Source organism: Dendropsophus ebraccatus, chromosome 2 (assembly GCF_027789765.1).
Source record: "Dendropsophus ebraccatus isolate aDenEbr1 chromosome 2, aDenEbr1.pat, whole genome shotgun sequence".
Taxonomy (NCBI): Eukaryota; Metazoa; Chordata; class Amphibia; order Anura; family Hylidae; genus Dendropsophus; species Dendropsophus ebraccatus.
Window position 1 is genome coordinate 144,230,810 of NC_091455.1, and position 22,780 is coordinate 144,253,589.

Sequence of the window (22,780 nt, forward strand, 5' to 3'; positions counted from 1 at the left end):
GGTAACCTGCAGCTCCGGCCCCTGACTCTTTTGGGTCTAAGAGGGAACCTGGGGCGTCACATGTCAGGAACCCGCTACAGCCCCTGATGGGCATACAGTACGTCATGACCCGGGTCCCGGCTCAGACCAGAAAGCAGCAGGGGACCGGAGCAGCAGTACACGGCCACCAGCGCTGGAGCTGAGGAGGCAAGAGTATGTCATTACTTTTATCCTCCCCAGCACTTGCTCGGACTTCTCCTTTATGAGAAAATAAAGATATTTTTTGTAATTACAAAGTTTATATGGTAAGCATTTCACTAAAATAATGTATTCAGTTTCTAAAATTATATGAATACATGAACCTAAAAGGGTACTACAGAGAGAAAAAAAAATCTTTCAAATCAACTTGTTGTATCGATTTGCAATTTACTTCTGTATGTCCTGCAGGAAGTGGTGTTTTTTTTCCAGTCTGACAGTGCTTTCCGCTGCTACTTCTATTCATAACAGGAGCTGTCCAAAGCAGGACAGGTTTTCTATGAGAATTTGCTACAGCTCTGGATAGTTCCTGTCACTAGAAAAAAAAGGCTGTTGCACCTTTTGTTTTTTGTCTGTACTTAAGCCACAAGCAGCGTGCAACCTGCAGTGTGAACAGAGTCATAGATGTGCGGCCAAATTTTCCTTTTTCTCTGTTGAATGTGGGGGGTGTGCCTACCTTCTGTTGGCCTGCACTCCACCTATATCCCAAGGGTGCTATATAAAGAGAACATTTGGCTCCTATCTGGCCAGTTGTAGGCTTATTCAGCCCAGGAGAAGCCATTGCTAGTGTGAAAATGCTAGAGTAGGGACCATGTCTCGAGGACGCCTTAACGTGGCGACATGGTACACTCTTTTTGATCAAATAGTTTGCTAAGATCCTCACTTTTCTAAAAAAATAAATAAAAATAAATTATATTTTAATTTTTAATATCTACGGAGCAGGTGTTTACCGTGTGTACGCTGGGAGGAGTATATACGGTAAGCCCATTGCACCTGTGGGTTGCTGTTGCACCTTTTGTTTTTTGTTAGTTCCTGTCACTGACAGAGGTGGCAGCAGAGAGCATCTTGTCAGACTGGAAAAAAACACTACTTCCTGTAGGACCTACAGCAGCTGATAAGTGCTGGAAGACTTGAGATTTTTAAATGGAAGTGAATTGGAAGGGGCATTTCCATCACCTACACTTTTGTTAGGTGATAGGGAATGCAAAAGAAAGCTATTAAAAAAAATATATTTTTTGCTTTCTTTAGTAGTTTCTCCATACTGTTGACAGCTTGTTGCCTAGGTTCCTGACCACTGATTTCTGCTCTGAGAGTGGTGGCTGGGCTGTGGCTCACTTGGGTGCCCAGGAGCAGTAAGTATACTATTCATTCCCTCTCCCTCACAGAGCTTACACAAGTGTTTAGGACTTGGATTGACCCTGGAGACATGTGTAAGCTCACAAGGAAACAGAGTGATGCCAAGCTGATTCAATCCAGCACCTCTGGTCCTGTAAGCATGGACGCAGCGGTGCTGAGCTGATTTATTAGCAGGTAAGAATACCCCTTTAACTGATGGGAATACCCCTTTAAGTGAGTTTAGGGTGTGCGCATGAAACTCACCAGAATGTTAAGACAAACTATATTCCGATATATCTTGGGAAATGGAGGGTATATCAAGAAATTGTAAAAAGGTGGGCATTTTAAATCATTTAATGGTAGTAACATTTTTATATGGTTGGCTACAGGTCGTTTAAGTTATATGTATGCTTCATGTTTAGTAAAACACAAAAAATTACCCCATTTTCTTACTATCATGTCAACAAGAGACATTACAACTTAGGAAATGCTGTGCAAGAGGTGGCCAAGCAAGAGGTGGTCTGTATTGTGTATGGTACTGTTTTCATTTGAAAAGGAATAAACAGTAACACCCTGCTAAACCTTTGACTCAGTTAGGGGCCATCAGTGGGCAAACAATTATTTTTCTAATCCTGCATAACCCCCAACACATAGGAAAAAACAGCAATATTCTTGCCACATTATCACCATTATAAACGACTGAGTTGTATTCTGGTCAGTCTCTAGCATTATAACATACGACTACATACCATAACATAGGACTAGTCATAGTGTGTGGCTGAACAAAAGGTTTATTAGAGATGACACAACATTAAAAGAAACATAATAGATACAGATGTTTTTTTATACTGGATACATCATATATTTGAAATGTACTCGTACTTAGTGTAAGCTGGTAAAATATATCTTTTCTCCGGAAGAAATTCTTCTAATATTGGTAAACTAGAAAGGACCAATAGCTGTGCATTTATGTTGCTTTCATTTTCTGTCGGTACTATAAAGAAAAATTCACATTATTTACGAAGACGTATTGTTGAATGCTTTGGCAAAGGACGCTAGTTGTGCTTTATAGCATCAAACTAGTAAACACCACAATGCCAAAAAAGAGTTTAAAGCAAAGCACTTGTCAATAATACTACAGACTTAAGTAACTACAGTAAGGGACAACATACATGATACATAACTGCATTAGATATGTCTGGAAAGGACACTGAAAAATATGTTTTGCAGCAGTTCCTTGGTATTAAGACATAAAACTGTGAGGGTATTGTTCATTCTGCTCTTGTTACTTTACAGTTACTAGCAAAATCATCTGCAATGCAGCAATCCAATACAATATAGACTCAGTGCACAGAAGTTAAGGTTTGTATGCTGATATAGGGTACATCTTAGTCCCACTTAACAATATACAATATATTAAACATGTACTATGTTAAAGTGAAAGCCTTTTTTTATTTTTGATCTGCACAATGCATTATGACAAGTCTCCTGTGGGTGAATGAGCTTTGTGAGTCATGGTCTTTATTATTAAAGAAGGCTTGTATCCACCATGAGATATCTCCAACATAGTGTCCTTCAGCTGTTCAGTTCTAGTTTCCTTGGATTTCTGAGGACCATAAGAGTGCAATATAAGATGGATGCCCATCAGCTGCCCAATGGATCCCGTGTCAACCTCTCCCAGTGTAATAGAATGCAGATATAAAAAGGATCTTCCAAATAAATGAAATCTTTCAGAATTTAGAGTAGATGGGATTTAGGAAAGGTTCACCTAACCTTTATTCTGACAAAGCACAAACAAACCAGTGGTTGCATACAAGTGAACAACATCGACTTTTCTCCATTTACACATTAGTAGGATATAACTTACATCTGGCTTTCATGCTGATTTTGTTTGTTCTCATATGTTTCACCAGGCTGTATCTGGGACAGGCACCAGTCCTTAACAGTTAACATTATAGCCTCAAAGGTATCTGTCGTCTCAGAAGGTCAATAAACCCAAATATGAAACGTCCATCAACATCTTTGCTTACATCAACTACTCTAATTTGCGAGTAAAGTTTTCTGGAAAGAGTCCCTTGTAAGTTTTCACATCCTTGTATTGCTCCCAGTCCACTTCCCTGACCCCAGTGAGCCAACCAGCCTCCTGCAAAATATAAAGTTCATAGTTAAAAGGTGATCCTTGCTTTCAGTATTTCAGTCCTCAAAATAGAACTTTTTTAAAAGATGTTTTGTTAGAAGCGTCTGATTGTGGCCATTTAACCCATTAGATGCACAGTCATTAGCAACCATAGCTTTTATGGTGTTTGCCAGGGGGAGGGGATTTTTTCTGTCAAAACAATTTTCCACATTTTTGCTATTGGTTCCTGTCTACTACAAATATGTATAACATAAGGTCTGCAGATTAGATACCATGACATATTTTCTTTAACCCCTTGCCTCTTCAGCCTGTTTTGGCCTTAATGCCTTGGGCCAATTTTTCAAATCTGACCTGTCTCTCTTTATGTAGTGATAACTCTGCGGTGCTTTTAGGTGTCGCTGTTATTCTGAGATTGTTTTTTCGTGACATATTCCTCTTTATGTTTTTGGTATACTTTGGTTGATAAACTCAGTAGTTTTTTGTAAAAAAAAAAAAAACACACACACACACACACACACACACACATTTGCACAAAAATTTGAAAAATTTACATTTCTTTATATTAAAAATTTTCTTTTCCTAAGAAAGATAGTCATGCCACATTAACTAATTATTAATGCAACATCTACAACATGTCTACTTCATGGTGACGTCATTTGGTGAACGTCTTTTTACTTGTTAGGATGTTAGAGGACTTCGAAATTTTGCAGCGATTTTTAAAATTTTCATTAAAATTTCAATTCTGATTTTATTAGGGACCAGTTCAGTTCTGAAGGGGATTTGTGGGGCCTGTATGTTAGTTGCCCCCATAAATCCCTCCATTGTAAAAACTACACCCCCAAAGAATTAAGTTACATTTCATAACTTTATTAACCCTTTAGGTGCTTCGCAGAAATTTAAGCAAGTTGGAGAAGAAATTTAAAATGTTTTTTTTTTTTGGCAAATATTCTATTTTAATTATTTTTTTCCTCTAACACAGCAAATACTAACTGAGAAATACAACTCACTATTTATTCCCCTTATTCCAATGTTTCTATAAATCCCCCATATGTGGCCACAGTGCATCACCTGACTCAACCACAGGCCTCAGACATGACAGAGACTTGGTGAATTTTGGGGCCTTTTATTTCAGTTTTTTTTTAGCCATTATACCAAGTCACAGAGGCCTTGCGGTGCCAAAATATTTGTTTAAGACAAGTTAACGTTTCCATCGATACCATTCTGAGGGACATGTGACACCCTGATCATTTGTTATAAAAAAAATTATGACGTGGTATGAATAAAAAACACAATTTAGCAGCTGTTTTTCACCATTTTTTTGTACAAAGTTAACTATACGTCACATATGACGTTATTGTTATTCGTCAGGTCGGTATGATTACAGCGCTATCAATTTTATATAGCTTTTGTTATAGTTTATGGCATTTATACTATAAAAACTATTTGTGTCTTGCATATTGTAAGAGCAGTAATATTTAAATTTTTTCACCAATGGAGTTATGTGAGGGCTTTCTTTTTTTTTTGCAGCATAAGCTGACGTTTTTAGTGGTACACCTTTTGGGTACATGTGACGTTTTGATAGCTTTTATCTATATTTTTTAGGGGGTGTGATTAACAAAAAAATTGTCATTTTGATTAGTTTTTTTTTTGCGGCGTTAATCGGGTGTGATAATTAATGTAACGTATTAATAGATGGGGTCATTACGGACGCGGCGAAACCAAATATGTGTATTTTATTCATTGAGAATCATTTAAAGAGGGGGATGGGGAATGTGTATACTTATTTATTTATATGTATTTATTTAATTAATTAATTAATTAATTGATTTTAACTTATTTATGTATTTGTGTGGTGTGTTTGAACTTAAACTTTTTCAGGTGCCTCTATAATATATTACAGCACATGATCTGTGCTGTAATGTATTATAGAATGAATGAGCTGTCAGAACCTGACAGCTCATTCATACGATCAGGTCCCTGCCCCAGTGCAGGGGTCTGATCGTCTTATATCATAGCAGCTTAGGTTGCTACGGTAGCCCCCTCGGAGCTGCGAGAATGCCCCTTAGACACTGCGGTCGCCTGGACCGCAGTGCCGTTGGGGTTAACTGCCCGAGGGGGAGCGCGGCTACCCTCTGGGCAGGGGCAGCGGGAGGAGGCTGTATGACACAGCCTCCTCCCGATGCCTGATTGTTATTAGGGACAGCGGGGGAAGGCAGGGAAAGCATGACGTTCCTCGAATGTCATGTTGTAGGAGCTACCTGCTTTACATGACGTTTCAGGAACATCATTTTGCGGCAAGGGGTTAAGCCATGGATGTGACCTAATATACTGCCTGTCTGTAAAACTGACAAGCAACAATGATTTTGTGATACTATATGTATGCTAAGGCATTATGTAAGTGATCTAAAGATTGTTCCTTCAGGTTCCCAGATAGTACAATGATAAGGTAACATTAAAGGACAACTCTGACAATATACTTTTTTAGCTTATTTTACAAACATTACAAAGTTATATAACTTTGTAATGTGTGTTAATAAGTTTTCTGGCCCTGTTCGCCCAGCCCCCCCCCCTCAACCCCCCCTCCGGAAGTGAAATAAAATATACATTGCCAATAACTGTTTATGTCCTCTTCATTGGCTGAAGCACATCACATGGCTTCCAGCTTGCTAAGTCCTGACTGGCTGAGCTTGCTGGAAGCCATGTAATGCGCCCCAGCCAGTGAAAAGGCTGTGCACCGGAACCCGAAAAAGAGGGAAATCTGAAGACACCGGCTGGAGGTGACAGGACATGGCTGGAGGGAGATTCAAGCGGCGATCATCACCGAAGGGATGGGAAGTATGAAGTGTGTGTGTATTTGTGGGGGGGGGGTTTTATTCCCCCATCCCGCCGGCGTTGTCCTTTAAGTATTGATTTAATCCACCCATAAAAAGGTATTTTTTAAAATGATAATTAGTTAATAGTTTTTCGTCTGAAGCCCGTGTTTGGGTCAAAATGACAACCAGAATGCACCAACTCCAAAAAGGAAGGGGTTGAGTGAAGGGGGCCACATTGTTCAGACTGGCACCCAAAGGGTTACGACTGGATGTTATGCATCCTCACTTAACCCCTTGTGTGCCAGACTGTAAGCAGCATCTGGCAAGATTTTGCATAATGTAAAAATGATGAGTGTTCTGCTCCTTGCCTTTTTAGTGTTTTTCAGATATTGGTAAGCTACGTCATGACCAGGGCTGTGTTTTTTTTTTTTTTTAAATAAAATGGTCAATGAGGGGTGTGGGGGTTTTATTTTTTTAATAAAACAGTTTTCTCAACTGTTTTGTGTGTTTATTTTTTTCTTTACAGGCTTATTAGTGGATGCCGTCTGATAGACAGTATAAGCCGGTATAAAATGGATAACACTAACCCCCCACCATTACCCCAGTACCTACTGTACCAGGGGTACTGGGAACAGCCGGGCACCACTAGTCCTGGCACATCAAAAGTGGCACTTCTGGACTGGGCAGTGGCAGTATTATTAGGCCCCCCCCCCGGTACTACTAGGCTGCTGCCGTATAGTTTTTCAACCTGACTGGTTATGAAAATAGGGGGAAGCCTACACATTTTTTTTTTTTTAATTTTTTTTTATTTATGAAAAAAATGGATGCCGTCTATCAGAGAGCTTCCACTACTAAGCCTGTAAAAAATAAACACAAAACACATTTGAGAAAAGTGCCCCCCCAAAAGAAAAATAACACTTCCACCCCTCATTGACCATTTTATTTAAAGAAAAGAAAAAAAAAAAAACGCTCAGTATGCTGCGTTTTGATGAAACTTCAACAGAGCCTGAAAAACGCCAAGGAGCAGAGAAAAAAGCCCCCCCCCCAAAAAAAAAAACAAACGCTGTGTGTAAGACAAATTAAAAATTTCCATGCACTCCCAGCCACTGGTGTTTTTATTGGGGTTTCTCCAGAATTTTAACGCAGTGTGAAGCAAGCCTTTAAAACAAAACCCTTTTTGTAAGAGTTTCCCATTAATGAACAATACTTCAAATGATAATAGTGCTTGTATCATAAAAATGTCAGGAAGTTAAGGGATACCATAGTTATTCAAAGAAAGGTATCGATGCTTAGTTAAGAAGAATTACCTGATCAGCTGTTGCTACAGAGCTAATAACCAGAACAATATCACCTCTTGTGAGGTTAAGTTCATCATCATTCGCTGCCTCAAAATCATGCAGCACTTCAGCCTGGAAACATACAATAAAATTACATTAGGATTTAGTATTATAATTACTATGCTATACAAAATTAAGCCTGGGGGCTACACAGTGATTTCCGGTTGTGCGACTTTTACTCAATAATTTTACAATAATTGGGGTAATGTTGAGACTCACAAGCAACTGCAACCCTGCAAAAATCCATCCTGGCTGCTTGTAAGCCGCAATTTGACCGCATTCACTTGTATAAATTGTGGTGTCGATACAACCAGTGCGACACAGGGGTTTTTGGTAGCCCCAGGACAGAACAACCCATTTGTTACGTCACTCAGACTTCATTTAGGGATGCATCCCTGATGAAGTCTGAGTGACGAAACACGTGGGATGTTCTGTCCTGGCCTGGCCCACCATGTGACCACCATCCTGTCTGTATTATATATGTATTTCCTTCCACATATATTCCCTGCACTTGCACTTTCATTTGACTTGCATTGGCATTGGTTTATGGGGTGTAGCGTTATCGATTAACACTTTACATTAAAATTTAGATGAGTCCTTGATTTATGTGTATGACCCTGAAACCAAGGAGCAGTCAAAAGAGTGGAGGCACAGTGGTTCTCCTGGTCCAAAGAAGTTCAGGGTGCAAAAATTAGGCACTAAGGTGATGGTGTCTACGTTCTGGGATAAGAAGGGTATGTTGCTAGTGGACTACCTTCAAAATGGTTCCACCATCAATGGAAGGTATTACAATGAACTTTTGGACCAACTGAAGATTAAAAGAAGCCGCTAGCTGTCCAAAGGAATCTTTTTCCTGCAAGACAACACCTCCGTTCACACTGCACAAGTGACTGCAACAAAACTGGTGGAGCTAGGCTTCCAGCTGGTTGCCCACCCACCTTATTTACCAGATCTAGCTCCCTCTGACTATCATCTGTTTCCAAACCGGAAGAAACACTTCAAGGGTACCAAATTTCACACCATTTCTGATGCCATGTCTGCTACAGATGACTGGTTTGAGGCACAACCAAAATCCTTCTTTTTGCAAGGCTTACAGAACTTGGAATACCGATGTAAGAAGTTTGTTAACGTTAGTGGAGAGTATGTGGAATAAATGTAAAGTTTCATCTTCCTATCTTGTTTCTTTCTGGGTAAAGTCAAGGACTTATCAGCGGCCCCTCATATCTGTGCCCTGGGGCTCACATGGTAGTTTGTACAACCTAGCTATTCTATTCACAGAGTACATGAGAGGGGTGCATATAAGGATGGAAAATGGGCTACAGACTGTAAAAGGTTAAACTGATAACCTAACCTTATACAAGAAACCAGTAAGTATCTCCTGAGATGTAGTGCCCTCAGATATGGGGAGATTGTTACTTTCACTGGTGGTGCCCTCAGCTTGCCCACTAGATACATCAGGGATGGCATCAGATTCATCTTTAGCTTCTACAGGAGATTTTACTTCATATTCTCCTTCATCTTCATGATTTGATGCTGGTTCTATTACAACAGATGGTATGCAGGTAATGTCCTGTTGAGACATCAGAGACATATACATTAAAATCATTCCCCTTATCTAAAACTATTTAAAATAGTAGGAAATGTGAAGTATACTATATGTGTTCACTGTGGACCAGCCATGCAGCTCCTGACTCTCACAAAGTAGTGTCCAGGACTCCAACAAATTTTCTTTGATCACTGGTTGTTGTAGTGCCTGCTTGCTTCAATTACATGGATTATCCAAGAATGGAAAAACTAATTTCTTCCAAAAACAGAACCACACGTGTGTTTGTGTGTGTGTGTGTGTGTGGTATTACAACTTGGCTACATTCACTTAAAAGGTACTGTTTTTGAAGAAATCATCTCTGTTTAAAAGAAATCTGTCAGCATCTGGGCCTTACCAGAGGTGTTGACAATGTGCTGTTGTTGGCAGGCCCCTAGTGAGCATGGTACCTTTTGGTAATTTGTCCGTGGAATGGATTATGGGGTTTCCTACTGTAGTGAAGAGTCAAAGAAGAGTTGTGGCTCGGCAATTTTGCCTCACTCTAGCATGCCTAAACACTGCTTATTTGTTCCTTCTTTTCATGAATAATCAATACTGTCCGGCCTTCTGCTCACTCACGCTGTCAATCAGTATCTGCAAACAGAGGACTGATCTGCAATCACATATAGTTTAATCTCCTAGCCTGTGTTGGACCGTTCTAAGGGTAAATCATCTGTTTAGAGACCAGCAACAGTTCTTTTCTTGGTTTGATTCCCCTGATGGAAATGAAATATAGCTATTTATTTTTTATTTTTTTCTCATCATTGTATCATTTTTAGAAGTGCAAGTAATTCCCAATCAAGTCAAAATTAGTTTTAAAATTAATTTTTTTTAATACAATTTTGTTTTCTTATCATTGTATAAAAAATAAGCTAATTTGGACCTGATTGGGAATGCTTTGCTCTTGATACAATAATGAGGAAAACATAAAAAATAAATATCAATATTTCATTTCCAATAGGAGAATCGAACCAAAGAATAAACTCTTGCTGGTCTCTAGACAGGTGCTTTATCACTAAACCACTAAATTTACCAAGAGCTGCCCAAGGGGTAGCCCAAAATACCCTAAATTTAGCAATACCTAGGTGAATATCAAAAATACTTTTAATAATAATTCTATAAAGTATTAGAAAACAAACATTTAAAACCACAACAACACTGCCATCTAGTGGACAACTACGTACAGTACTGGTTACTAAATTCAGGTTCGTATTATATATAGAATATGAACAACTCAGCTGCAGCCTAAGTCAGTAGCAATTAGCTAGTGTCATTGCTATTTAAAATCTCAGCTTGCCCCCTAAACATGTTTCGGCACAATTGGTGCCTTTGTCAAGAGGCACGGGTGGGAACATAGCCATAAAACACATGGTACCTTTCATATATCCAGATGTGTTTACAGAGGCTATGTTCCCACAATGTCTTTTTTATGTGAAAAATGACGGATGACGGATGTTAATAATGGTCATCAAGATCACTAATAGCGTCTGTCGGACGCTTTTCACATTAAAAAAAAAAGACATTTCCCGTGCTCCAAGCCTTTCTTAGTTCAATTTCCACCACCATGCCCTACACCAGATTTAGGCCCTATGCACACATGAAAATCTATCTGGATTTCTTATCAGGTTCAATTTGGCACATAAATATAGCTTTTTACCAGTTTAGCATCTGCCTGAACACAATTGTATAACAGAATGTAAACATTGCTGGGATAAACATATATCTATCCTAAGATAACAAGAAAGGAAATACTAAAAGGGCAGCCTAGATGGACCAGTGGTCTTCTGCTGACAATCTTCTATGTTTCTATGTAAGAAATAAATATACAAATACATAAACGCTCTCTAGAATACCCCTTTAAAATGTGTTGTACATCAGCAGCCCATCTGCTACGGGAAATCCACAGTGGATAGGCATTGTGTGAACATACCCCTAAACAGAAGATAAAGCTTAACTATACCTTAACTATAAGTTGTTACCTGAGGCACATCAGTATCTATCTCAGCTTCTTTCCCTTCTTCGGCAGCACTTGGAGTTGGTTCGACGAGCTCCTCTTCTGTACTCTCAGGTTCTGCCTAAAATATAAATGAAACAGTAGATGTATGTAGTATGCAAATATGCTAAAGTTCTGCATATCCTCCATGAGTATTGAAATTTGATCCTTATGAACTTTTTATCGGTATTATCATCTGCCTTCTACTATGACTGACTTCACCAATCACACTTTAATGCCATTGTACGTACTCCCCAGAAAGCTAACGTACAACATATATGTGGTTGTGTTTTTATGTTATGTTTATGCCCACAAGCTGAAATACTAGTTTGACTAAACAATTTGTATCAAGTTTTAAAAAAAAAAAGGTCAAGATTCTATTTTTATGACAGATGACCTCTGACCTGACACATTCAAATAAATCCAGTACATAGATAAGAATGCATACGTTCAATACATACATCAGGATTAACTGTAAGTGCAATGGAATGGGACAAATTTATAAAGAGGAACAGCACTTTTGCACTAAAAGGCTATGTCCTGACGGTGGAACTTAACTGCGAAATGACGGCTGTCTATTAATAGTGATGGCTGCAAATAATGATCATGAACTTTATTTGCCATCATTATCGATAGACAGCTGCAATTTTGCACTAAACTCCCGTTGTGGGAACATAGCCTAAGGGCCAGTTCACATGGAGTAAAAGTGGTGGAACTCTCCCCTGCGGAATCCAGCCTGCCTCAGTGTCATACAGTCTGTCTATGGGAGGAATCGCGCCTCCGCTCTCCGTGCCTTTCTGCTCAAAGAATTGACATGTCAATTGTTTGAGAGGAGAGACATGGAGAGACGAGGTCTGCAGAATTCTGTCGCCCTTAGGATGCAACCAAAATTTGCAACCTTTATTCAGCAAGAAATGTGCTATAACATAATAAATGTATCTTATCTTTTATGTATCTCTATTATAGGGATCATGTCGCTCCATTACAAGGATGGCCTGATTTCCGCTGTGTTCATACATGGCATTACTGATGGGTATTTTTTTTATGTGTTTTTGCTTTGCAATACAGTTGGAAAATGCATTAACCATAGAACAGTCACAAAAAAAAATAAATAACATGAATGATAATTAGCACAAGGAAATCACTAAACTTAAACTACCTTGCAATAAGCAATTCCTTTAGTAAAACAATGTAATCACTACTATAAGCCACTAAAGCTAAAGCTAGGACTATCAGTACTTTTCATTGATTTGTCAGATAGGAAGGAACTTTATTACAAAAAGACTCACATTCAGTGATTTTGCAGGACCATATATTATGTCCACAATCCGCAACCTGCAATCCATATTTTTTTGTGCATTTACAAAAATGGGAAGGTGATTGGTAATTTGAGTTTGTTATGGATGTAACATGCGTGGCCATAAAAAGCAGATCTCATAGACTTCTATCGGCTAATTGTTCTGCAATTACTGTCAACACTACGACATCTCCTAATTGTGGAATGGATTGCGGATCTGAAAAACTACGGATAGTGTGAAGCTTTGTTTAATTGTTTAATGATCCTGTCTAAATGACAGTCCAGTGAAGAGGGCATCCGCGGCTTTGTATAAAATATTTTCTTTTTGGACTGACCACGGATCATCTTTACAGGAAACTAGCCTGTGACCTCCTGGTTCCCATGTAGCAGGAGATGCTGAAAAAGAAGGTATTTTTCCAACTTTCATCCTCAGCGCTGTTTTCCTGCAATCCTCCATTTTAGTAATATGTTAAATAGATGGTACAGTGCACTAGGGGCGGGGCCACAGATCTTTGTGTTCTGATCCATCCATTTGCCCAACCCCCTTCATGAATCTAGTGTTCTGCAGTGATGAGTGCCTGAGTGATGTCACTACAGCACCCACTGCCTGAATATTCATGAAGAGGGGCAGGTGGATTTGTAATACAAGGGTTGTAGTACTGCCCCAAGTGCACCAAACCACCATCTTCACATATTAATATAACTGAGAATTGCAGGAAAATGGCGCTGATGAATGTAAGAAAATTACCTTCTGCCATCTTCTGCCCTACAGGACTGTAACAGCAAGTTAGAAGTTTCCCTTTAACCTCTTAACGACGCATGACGGGTATACCCGTCATGCGGCCGTTAAGAGTAAACAGAGAGGGCTCCCGGCGTGAGCCCTCTCTGCAGCGCGCGGTCCCCGGTTGCTAAGTGCAGCCAGGGACCGCGTGTATTAGCCGGCGCGGCCGATCGCCGCGGCCGGCTAATTAACTATTCAAATGCCGCTGTCAAACCTGACAGCCGCATTTGAATAGCAGCTGTGCCCCCTCTCCCTGGTGTCCAGTGGGGGATCTCCCCCCCGCAATGCGATCGCGGAGGGGAGATCCGTTCTAATGAGCCAGCCGGGGCTCAGCGTCGGAATGACGCTGATCCCGGCTCGGCAATCTATTCAGATGGTCTGCAGCAGACCATTATAATAGAGCACCGATCTGATGGATCATTGCTCTATTATATACACAGGATTAATCTCAATGGGAGATCAGTTCTGTGTATATAGAAGTCCCCCAGGGGGCTTCATATTACTGTAAGGGAAAGTTAAAAAAAAGTGTTTTTATTAATAAAAAATCCCCTCCACTAATAAAAGTCTGAATCACCCCCCTTTTCCCATTTTACAAATAAAAATAAATAAATAAATAAACATATTTGCTATCGCCGCGTGCGTAATCGCCCGAACTATTAATTAATCACATTCCTGATCTCGCACGGTAAACGGTGTAAGCGCAAAAAAATTCCAAAGTGCAAAATTGCGCATTTTTGGTCGCATCAAATCCAGAAAAAATGTAATATAAAGCGATCAAAAAGTTGCATATGCGCAATCAAGGTACCGATAGAAAGAACACATCATGGCACAAAAAATGACACCTGACACAGCCCCATAGATCAAAGGATAAAAGCGCTATAAGCCTGGGAATAGAGCGATTTTAAGGAACGTATATTTGTTAACAATGGTTTTAATTTTTTACAGGCCATCAGATAAAAAAAAAGTTATACATGTTACATATCGTTTTAATCGTAATGACTTGAGGAACAAATATAACAACTAAGTTTTTACCATAGGACACACGGCGTAAAAATGAAGCCCCCCCAAAGAAAAATAATTGCGGGTTTTTTTCAATTTCACTGCGCATATAATTTTTTCTGGTTTCGCAGCATATTTTATGGAAAAATTCAGCCTGTCATTGCAAAGTACAATTAGTGACGCAAAAAATAAGGGCTCATGTGGGTCTGTAGGTGTAAAATGCAAGTGCTATGGCCTTTTAAGCACATGGAGGAAAAAACGAAAACGCAAAAACGAAAGTTAGCACGGTCCTTAAAGGGTTAAGGCTTCATGCAAATAGTTGTTTCACAACTCTGTAATACAGCACATGTATGAAGATCTACTGTACTATATACAGTAAACCACTGACCCTTGACAAAACAGTATGTGAAACAAGTGTAGGGTGAGTAGGTGTAGGGAGTATGCGGCACTTGCACTTTATTTCGTTCTAGGTTTGGGGGGGACTGTGCAATAGACATTTTGGAGTGATCCATTGCTCCAAGCGTGGTTGCTCCATTATTGGTACATTTACATTTATTGTTTATGTATTGCGTCTCTCCATTTATATTAGCAATAGTATTGTAATTGTTAGGCTGCGTTCACATTACGTATATTTCAGTCAGTATTGCAACCAAAACCAGGAGTGGATTAAAAACACAGAAAGGATCTGTTCACACAATGTTGAAATTGAGTGGATGGCCGCCATATAACAGTAAATAACTGCCATTATTTCAATATAACAGCCGTTGTTCTAAAATAACAGCAAATATTTGCCATTAAATGGCAGCCATCCACTCAATATCAACATTGTGTGAACAGAGCCTTTCTGTGTTTTTAATCCACTCCTGGTTTTGGTTGCAATACTGACTGAAATATACTGACTGAAATATACGTAGTGTGAATGCAGCCTTAGGCTATGTTCACACTGCGTATATGTCTGGCCGCATATTTTCGAGGCCGGACATATATACGCGGTAAACTCCGGCCGGGGATTTACGCTACTTGCGGCCGGCTACGTACGGAGCGCGAACTTACGCCCGTAGTCTACTTACACTTCCCGAGCGCCCTATGTAGCGATCTGACAGCGGTCTTTTACTTGGAAATCTTCGCCTAGGCCCGGACACCCCACAGAACCTTTTGGATCGGCACAAAAAGCTTGAAAAATGAAGAAATCACCACTACGTACGGGACCGTATGTTACACTACGGGCGTAAGTTACGGCACAATGGTCTGATTCATTTTTTACGGCGCCGCGTACGATCCGGGTGTAAGTTCGTACGTAGTGTGAACTGTGCAGCCGTACATCGTATACTTTCCATTGTACGCAAACTACGTAAGTCTCCGGACGCTTATTCACGGAACGCGCTACGTCCGGAGACTTACGTAGTGTGAACATAGCCTTATAGTGTATAACATATTTATTGTAGCACTATTTATGATACAGTAGTACATAATTTGCATACACTCATCTAGAGGTAGTTTGCATTGTCTCTATTATATTTGTGTACATCGGAAACTCATACAATAAAGTCAATTTTTTATACCATTGTTAAATTTTGTATGGCGATGTTTCTTTGAGATGTATGTTTTGACAGAGGCATTGCTTCTAGGGAAAATATCAACATGAAATACTGCTAAACAAAGACGTCATAAAGGACCAAACAGCTCTGTAGTAGGACCCTTGTACAGTCTCCATGAACGTGATTTTGCTGTGTGCATGATGCCTACATAGATCCCTGGCTGCATGAACAGAATAAAATAAGGAGGATTCTCACCCAATATAATTTTCAGTAATGTAAAAATCTTGGGGGGCAATAATGGATATTTTATTACTGCATTGTGTGCTTGTATAGTCTGTATTACCATAACACCTTAAATCTACTCAATGCTTATTGCAAGATGTTTCCATACCTTAATAATTCATAAAGGACTGTACACATGCTGGGTTGAACTTAACAGGTAAAAAGGCAGGAGACACTTCTTACATTTGAAACAAATGTAAGGAATATGAATCCAACAGGATTCTCTTTTTACAGGGCAGACACCTACCTTGCTGCCCTCTGTGTCAGCTTCATCAGCTGTCTTGATATCTTCAGATTCAATAGCTTCCTTCACAGGAAGGAAACAGTGTAACAACCATGTCAGGTGTGACCATCAATAGAGTATAACAGGGAATGGGCAAATGTAACAATGATTATGAATGAAGGGACGAATAAATAACAAGTGGTCAAATTTACAAACAATAGTAATATTTAAAGAATAAAGCTTACTTATACCTTGTTACTTGTATAGAATAATAATACATGCTGTGTTTACAGACACAGGTTCAAATGAAGGAGGGGGAAAAAAAACTAAGTAATGACTATGAACCCAATAGGATTCCCTGTTTACAGGGCAGACACCTACCTTGCTGCCCTCTGTGTCAGCTTCATCAGCTGTCTTGATAGCTTCAGATTCAGTAGATTCCTTCACAGGAAGGAAACAGTGTAACAACCATGTCAGGTGTGACCATCAATAGGGTGAGGTATATGTAAATGTATGAATGGCTATGAATTAATGGAGTGACAAATGAATGGAAACATTTTAAACTGACCCAATAGAATAAAGAGTTGGTAGAATGTATAGAAAAGAATTACCTTCATTTTATCTTTTTTATGTGTTATAACTGTTTCTGCCCACTAGGTGTCTTCTAAAATAAGACTAATGGTGCGTTGTGGCGATCGGAGCGGCGGGGGGGTGGCGATCGGAGCGGCGGCGGAGATCAGAGCGGCGGCGGCGATCAGAGCGGCAGCGATTTCTCGTTCATCGTTTGATTGTTCGCTGCGTTTACACGTACGATTATCGTTCTAATTCGATCGTTATCACGCAAATTTGCACGATAATCGTTACGTGTAAACGCAGCATAATCCACATAAATCACTCACTCATTTTCCTTTACCATGGTTACAAACTTCATGCTAGTAGTATAACAGAAGCACAGAAGAAGGCTTTGCCAGCATCAGGTAGTGTTTTACTTGGTTCTATTATACTATGTTCCAGCACAGGCTATTAAGGGTAAACTCTTGGGCCTGGATAAGCCCAGGGATGAATATTCATTATAGCACTAGATATGTAGTTGTTTTCTTTATTCATTAATTAAGCATGCATGCTGTCTGTATCATTACTATTAGTGGCATTTGGCACAGTTTTTCAGACAGCAGAAATAAAATTATTTTGACTATGTAACAGAAGTGTTTTCAGTGTCCAGACCAATAATCACCTATTGAGTCACACACATATGGGCTCATTCCCACTTATATACATATCAAATACAAATAGTGTGTAATACATAATCATTTTATTGAAATTTGTTGTGTATTTTGTTATAAGTTGTTTATTTTTTTTATCTGACAGCTAAAATAAATGGGAGTCAATCGACAGAGACATGTTATAAACCATAATGAAGCCCCCATCCCCAGAGATCAGCCAGTAACAGCATATTATACATAGAAAACCTTTTCTGACTGCTTGATGACCGTTTTATCCATTTTATTTTAAAACGACGGCTTTTATTTGTGTAACAACAGGCATTGTAAAAAAACAGATGTTGTTTGGCCACGAAATGTCCAAAAACGGCTATGTTCACACAACGTCAAAAATATTGAAAAGAAGGCAGATTTTCATATTTAAAAAAACATCTGTTTTTGCCGCGATTTAACTAACTGCTATGGCAATGCATTGAAGTCAATGGGAAGACGGAAGTCCAATGCACACAATCCATTGAATAATGGGCGTTTTTACCGTGGACGGCAAAAAAATGAACATGATCACTATTTTCAGACGTCTTTTGCAAACAGGGGACGTTTTTTATTAGTTGTTCACACACAGTTTTTCTTCTTCCACCGTTCTTTCTCCGTTTTTACTATTAAATTCAATGGACTTTTCAGTTAAGCCACACACAAAGGCCAATTAGTAATCCCAAACTAGAATAATGTACCAACAGCCGTCATTGCACTAAGGGAAAGCCAGGCAGCTAAATAACGTTATTTTAGACTCAAAATAACGGACGTCATTTCAAACGGAGCTCAAAAGACGTTGTGTGAACATAGCCAAAGTCTGTCAAAGGGACAAAAAAGACCTTGTGTGGTTGTAGCCTTAGGCACACATGGCACTTATTTCGCATTGAGGCTATGTTCACACTACGTAAAACAACGGCCGTAGTTTTCACTGCAAAACTACGGCCGTTGTTTTGAGGATGGGACGATATAGCAATTCGTACGGACTACGGTCGTACAATGCACACAGCATATAAGACTACGGCCGTGAATTTCAATGCGGCCGCACACTTAAAATTTACTTCGCCCAAATTCAACTTGATTTTAATGCAAAAAATTTACTGAGTGGTTTATTCGGCTAGTCGCAGTGTTTCAATTAAATTACATGTTTCAGCCCGATTAAAAACATGCTAGGAATCAAAATTAAACAACGGCCATAGTTTCACGACTAGCCTGTATGTTCGTTATTCTACGACCATTGTTTTGGCCTCAAAATAACGCCCGTTATTTTACGTAGTGTGAACATAGCCTAATGCTGCATTTTTGCTGTGATTCCGATATTTTCCCAAGAATTATTTGTTTTATTCGTTATTTTTGTATTATTTATTATTCACCTTTGGTCTTCTAATTTGTCCATCATAATTTGGTCACAATATTTGGCAAGGTTGTGGAGAAATATATAAGGATGCTGTTAATAGTAACTTGGGGTTTTATTCTAGTCAGTCAGCCCTGTTAGAACTGAAAACATAGATGTGTCCTCTACATGCTAACAAATGTCAAGAGACCTTGAGCAATAGGATATGCAACTGGTTAAAATCCACCTCATAGACACAGAATATTTGGAGTTTTCAAAGCCTTTAGATGTCAAGCACGCTAAGCCATGCATTTCTGAGGATTTTTTTTTTTTAGCACCTATTCCTACGATGCAGAGAACACCAACGCAGTGACAGCCGCACCAAATTTTGTGCAAGTACAATCTTTACACTCACTCACAGCAAAAATACCACCTACTTTATTAAAGTATTGTATTGCCCCCTTATATACACTTATTACAGGAAATGCTTATAAAGTACTTTTTTCCCTGCACTTACTACTGCATCAAGGCTTCACTTCCTAGATAACATGGTGATGTCACGACCCGAATCCCAGAGCTGTGCGGGCTGTGGCTGCTGGAGAGGATGATGGCAGAGTAATGCTCAGTGTCCTCCCAGTGCCCTGTGTCCCTCAGTGTCCCCCTGCCATTATCCTCTTCAGCATCCACAGCCCACACAGTTATATGGGTTTCCCATAGTAACTTTGTCAGCAAAGAGATGCAATATACTGTATAGTGTCAGTCACAGCCCATGCAGTGACAGTAACAACAACCTTATACAGTAACAGCTACATGCTGCCGCATTGATAATCCCCTATATGCTATGATAGCTTCTTTCCTCATAGTAACAACCTATACCGTATACTGTTACAGCTACATGGTCATAATAGAGGAGACTTATGTTAGATGGGCTATCTGAATCAAATAAGCAAATGATTTTTAAATGGTACAGAACACATTTAAAAGATTTAGAAACAACTGTAAGTTCTGGTTCTGGTGAAGCCATGGATGGATGACTGGAATGTAATGAGATGGAATAAATGAGCTGATGTTTGGCTGATGCTGATTCTTCTGACTCACCATTATCTTCTCTGCTAATTCATTTTGCTCATCAGCTTTAGTGTCCTCAGCAGAAACATCAGGCAGAGGCTGCGCCTCCTCAGTCTTGGCCTCCACAGGAGCAGCTAGATCTGATTCCACCTTATTTGTTACAATATAAAATATTTACTAACTAAATAAAAGAGTTTACATTAAAACCATCCACCTACAGGGCACAATCTGAATCAAATGCATTTTAAATATATGAACATTTATTTAGACAAGACACATACTGGCCATGGTGACCAGAACAACGGCATATAGAATCGGACTAGACTGTCGATGAGTGAAAATATTGGACAGGGAAGGCTGTGGTCACATGTTGTGGTCCTTGATGCCCAATTTCACAGCGACTGTCCGCTTTATTTGATGTGACAAATTTACATGTTAAGGCTGGGTTCACACTACGTATATTTCAGTCAGTATATTTCAGTCAGTATTGCAACCAAAACCAGGAGTGGATTAAAAACACAGAAAGGATCTGTTCACACAATGTTAAAATTGAGTGGATGGCCACCATATAAAACTGTAAATAACTGCCATTATTTCAATATAAATAACAGCAAATATTTGCCATTAAATGGCGGCCATCCACTCAATTTCAACATTGTGTGAACAGAGCCTTTTCTGTGTTTTTAATCCACTCCTGGTTTTGGTTGCAATACTGACTGAAATATACAAAGTGTGAACCCAGCCTTACAGAGCTGTATGAATAACACTTCAGCGGGTAAATTAACAATTTAAGTGATAAACCAAGCAGAATAAATGAAAAGAACATCTGTGTTTTTTTTCCTTATGGTGAAGAAAGACCCAAAGATTTTAAGGAATTGTTGGTAAAAACAAAACTGATGTATAATTTATAATAGAAAAATATTTTTTTTATAATAGCTCATTCTACTTACTGCTTCTTCCGCAGTGCTTTGCTCCGACTGTATTGTGAAGAGGGATGTGGGTGCATCAGGCTATGAAGACATAAGCAATTACAACTGGATTAAATAACTTATTTCACCCACAACGGGAATCTGTCAGCTGTAAATCAACTTCCAAACTGCTGACATCTGTGCTTCCAGGATGTAGAACAATCTTTTTATTCTATAGTATAAGGCCAGTTTCATACGCACCGCATCACACTACCTCCTCTTTTCCCACGCTATGCTTAATAGACACCTGGAAGCTGAGTCTCAAGCAGGCTCAGGTATGGAAGGGGGGAGTAAGGACACGTTACAGTTTGCTGCATTTCAGGAGCTCAGGAAAGCCTCTTTGGCTCTGTCTACTATATAATAAAAGTATTTTTCTATGTTCTGGGAGCACAGCTGGATATATGAAAAGTCCCATGTGTCTGCTTGACCTAACAACTATCTAACAGTGTCAGTAGTTTGGAACATACATTTTTTTGTGTTTGCACATTTCTTCCGTGCTGTGCAAAAAAAAAAAACAGGCCGTGTGCAAGATTTATCAGTAGGCACAAAGGCCTTGATGGAGCTTGTACAATTTTCGGTGAAAACAGTGTGGCTATAAAACTAGGCCAGCTTAGGTTTTGGAGTACTTTTGCATATTTTTTTTTGCGCAAAAATAACACATGATAAATCGGACTAATAGGGTAGCTAACATGAAACCACGTCCCCGTCCTAGTGAAAAAAAGTTAAACAGACTGCAAAAACACAGCACGATCCTAGGCTAAGACTTTACTGAAATGTACAACTTTTTAACACAAGAACCCCAGACTACATCATTGAAAAATTCCCCATATGTGTCTGGTGTATTTGCTCCTATTAGCCAAATTGCACAATAAATTCTGTGTTGTTTTGGATAATGGGAGATGACATCTGTTGCCCTTACGCAGGGTGACTGTTAAAGAGTCACTGTCGTTTTTTTTTTTTTTGCAGAAATCAATAGTCCAGGCGATTTTAAGAAACTTTGTAATTGGGTTTATTAGCCAAATCTGCCATTATCTGCATGTAAAAAGCCTTTTCCCAGGTCCCCCCCTCCTTCCTCTTTTTCATCCACTCTGAAAAATCTGAAAATTGTGACTTGTTGCAGGAGACGTCCCCTGTCTGTTCTAGGGAGAGGGGAGGGGGGAGGAGGAAGGAGGGAGTTAGCCGGCAGCAGAAAGCAGATAACAGGGGATTACAGGCACGGAGCTGGGTGACAGCTGTAATCCGAGCTCAGACAGGTCACTGGTGGCTGTCACAGAAGATAACGGGTGAGATATTTGTAGATTAACTCTTTGTTGTCCTGTTTTGGTCTTTTGTTTAGCTCTCTCCATAGGAGAACAATGAAGACAGGGGGGAGAGCTTCAAACAGCTTTTTCATGATAAAAATGCATTTTTCGGATAATAAACCCAATTACAAAGTTTCTTAAAATCGCCTGGACTATTGATTTCTGCAAAAAAAAATTTCACGACAGTGACACTTTAAATCCTGCTTATTGATGCCATTGAATACTGTTTGCCCTCAGCTCTCTACAACAGTAACTACATCATATTAATTACCTATGTATTACCGTCTTGTAATATACGGACCAGTTTACCCTGTTGCTAAGTGGTAAAGGTTTTTTTTTAATATTTAATATGTTGTCATATAACCTATGAGTCAGTGTATTTCACATTATGAGACTTGGGGGCGTTTCTTTTATGTTGTAACATTTTATTAAAACCTACCTGTGTGAGTCCATTAAAAGCACTACTGGAAGCCTAAATGAAACAAAAAAGAGCAGAACATTAACATTTGAAGTGACTTATGATGAAAC

General features: G+C 39.3%; 1 protein-coding gene across 5 annotated transcripts in view; it reads right to left on the minus strand.

Annotated features, from left to right (window-relative positions):
• Window positions 1-2,154: 2,154 nt before the first annotated feature.
• AMPH (amphiphysin) overlaps window positions 2,155-22,780 on the minus strand; it is a 151,957-nt gene continuing 131,331 nt past the window's right edge. Inside the window, exons 15-24 of one of the 5 annotated variants that reach the window (XR_011361907.1) lie at window positions 22,692-22,724; window positions 20,934-20,993; window positions 20,014-20,133; window positions 16,714-16,773; window positions 16,357-16,416; window positions 11,199-11,294; window positions 8,989-9,207; window positions 7,608-7,709; window positions 3,218-3,493; window positions 2,155-2,344 (exon numbers count right to left, since the gene is read on the minus strand). Coding sequence is in view for 4 of the 5 variants with exons in the window: in XM_069960349.1 (XP_069816450.1) it covers window positions 3,386-3,493; window positions 7,608-7,709; window positions 8,989-9,207; window positions 11,199-11,294; window positions 16,357-16,416; window positions 16,714-16,773; window positions 20,014-20,133; window positions 20,934-20,993; window positions 22,692-22,724 (858 nt within the window). In the remaining variant the exon portion in view is untranslated. Of the gene's footprint in view, window positions 3,494-7,607; window positions 7,710-8,988; window positions 9,208-11,198; window positions 11,295-16,356; window positions 16,417-16,713; window positions 16,774-20,013; window positions 20,134-20,933; window positions 20,994-22,691; window positions 22,725-22,780 lie in introns of all 5 variants that reach the window. The other 4 variants (XM_069960349.1, XM_069960350.1, XM_069960351.1 and 1 more) reach the window with 4 other exon arrangements.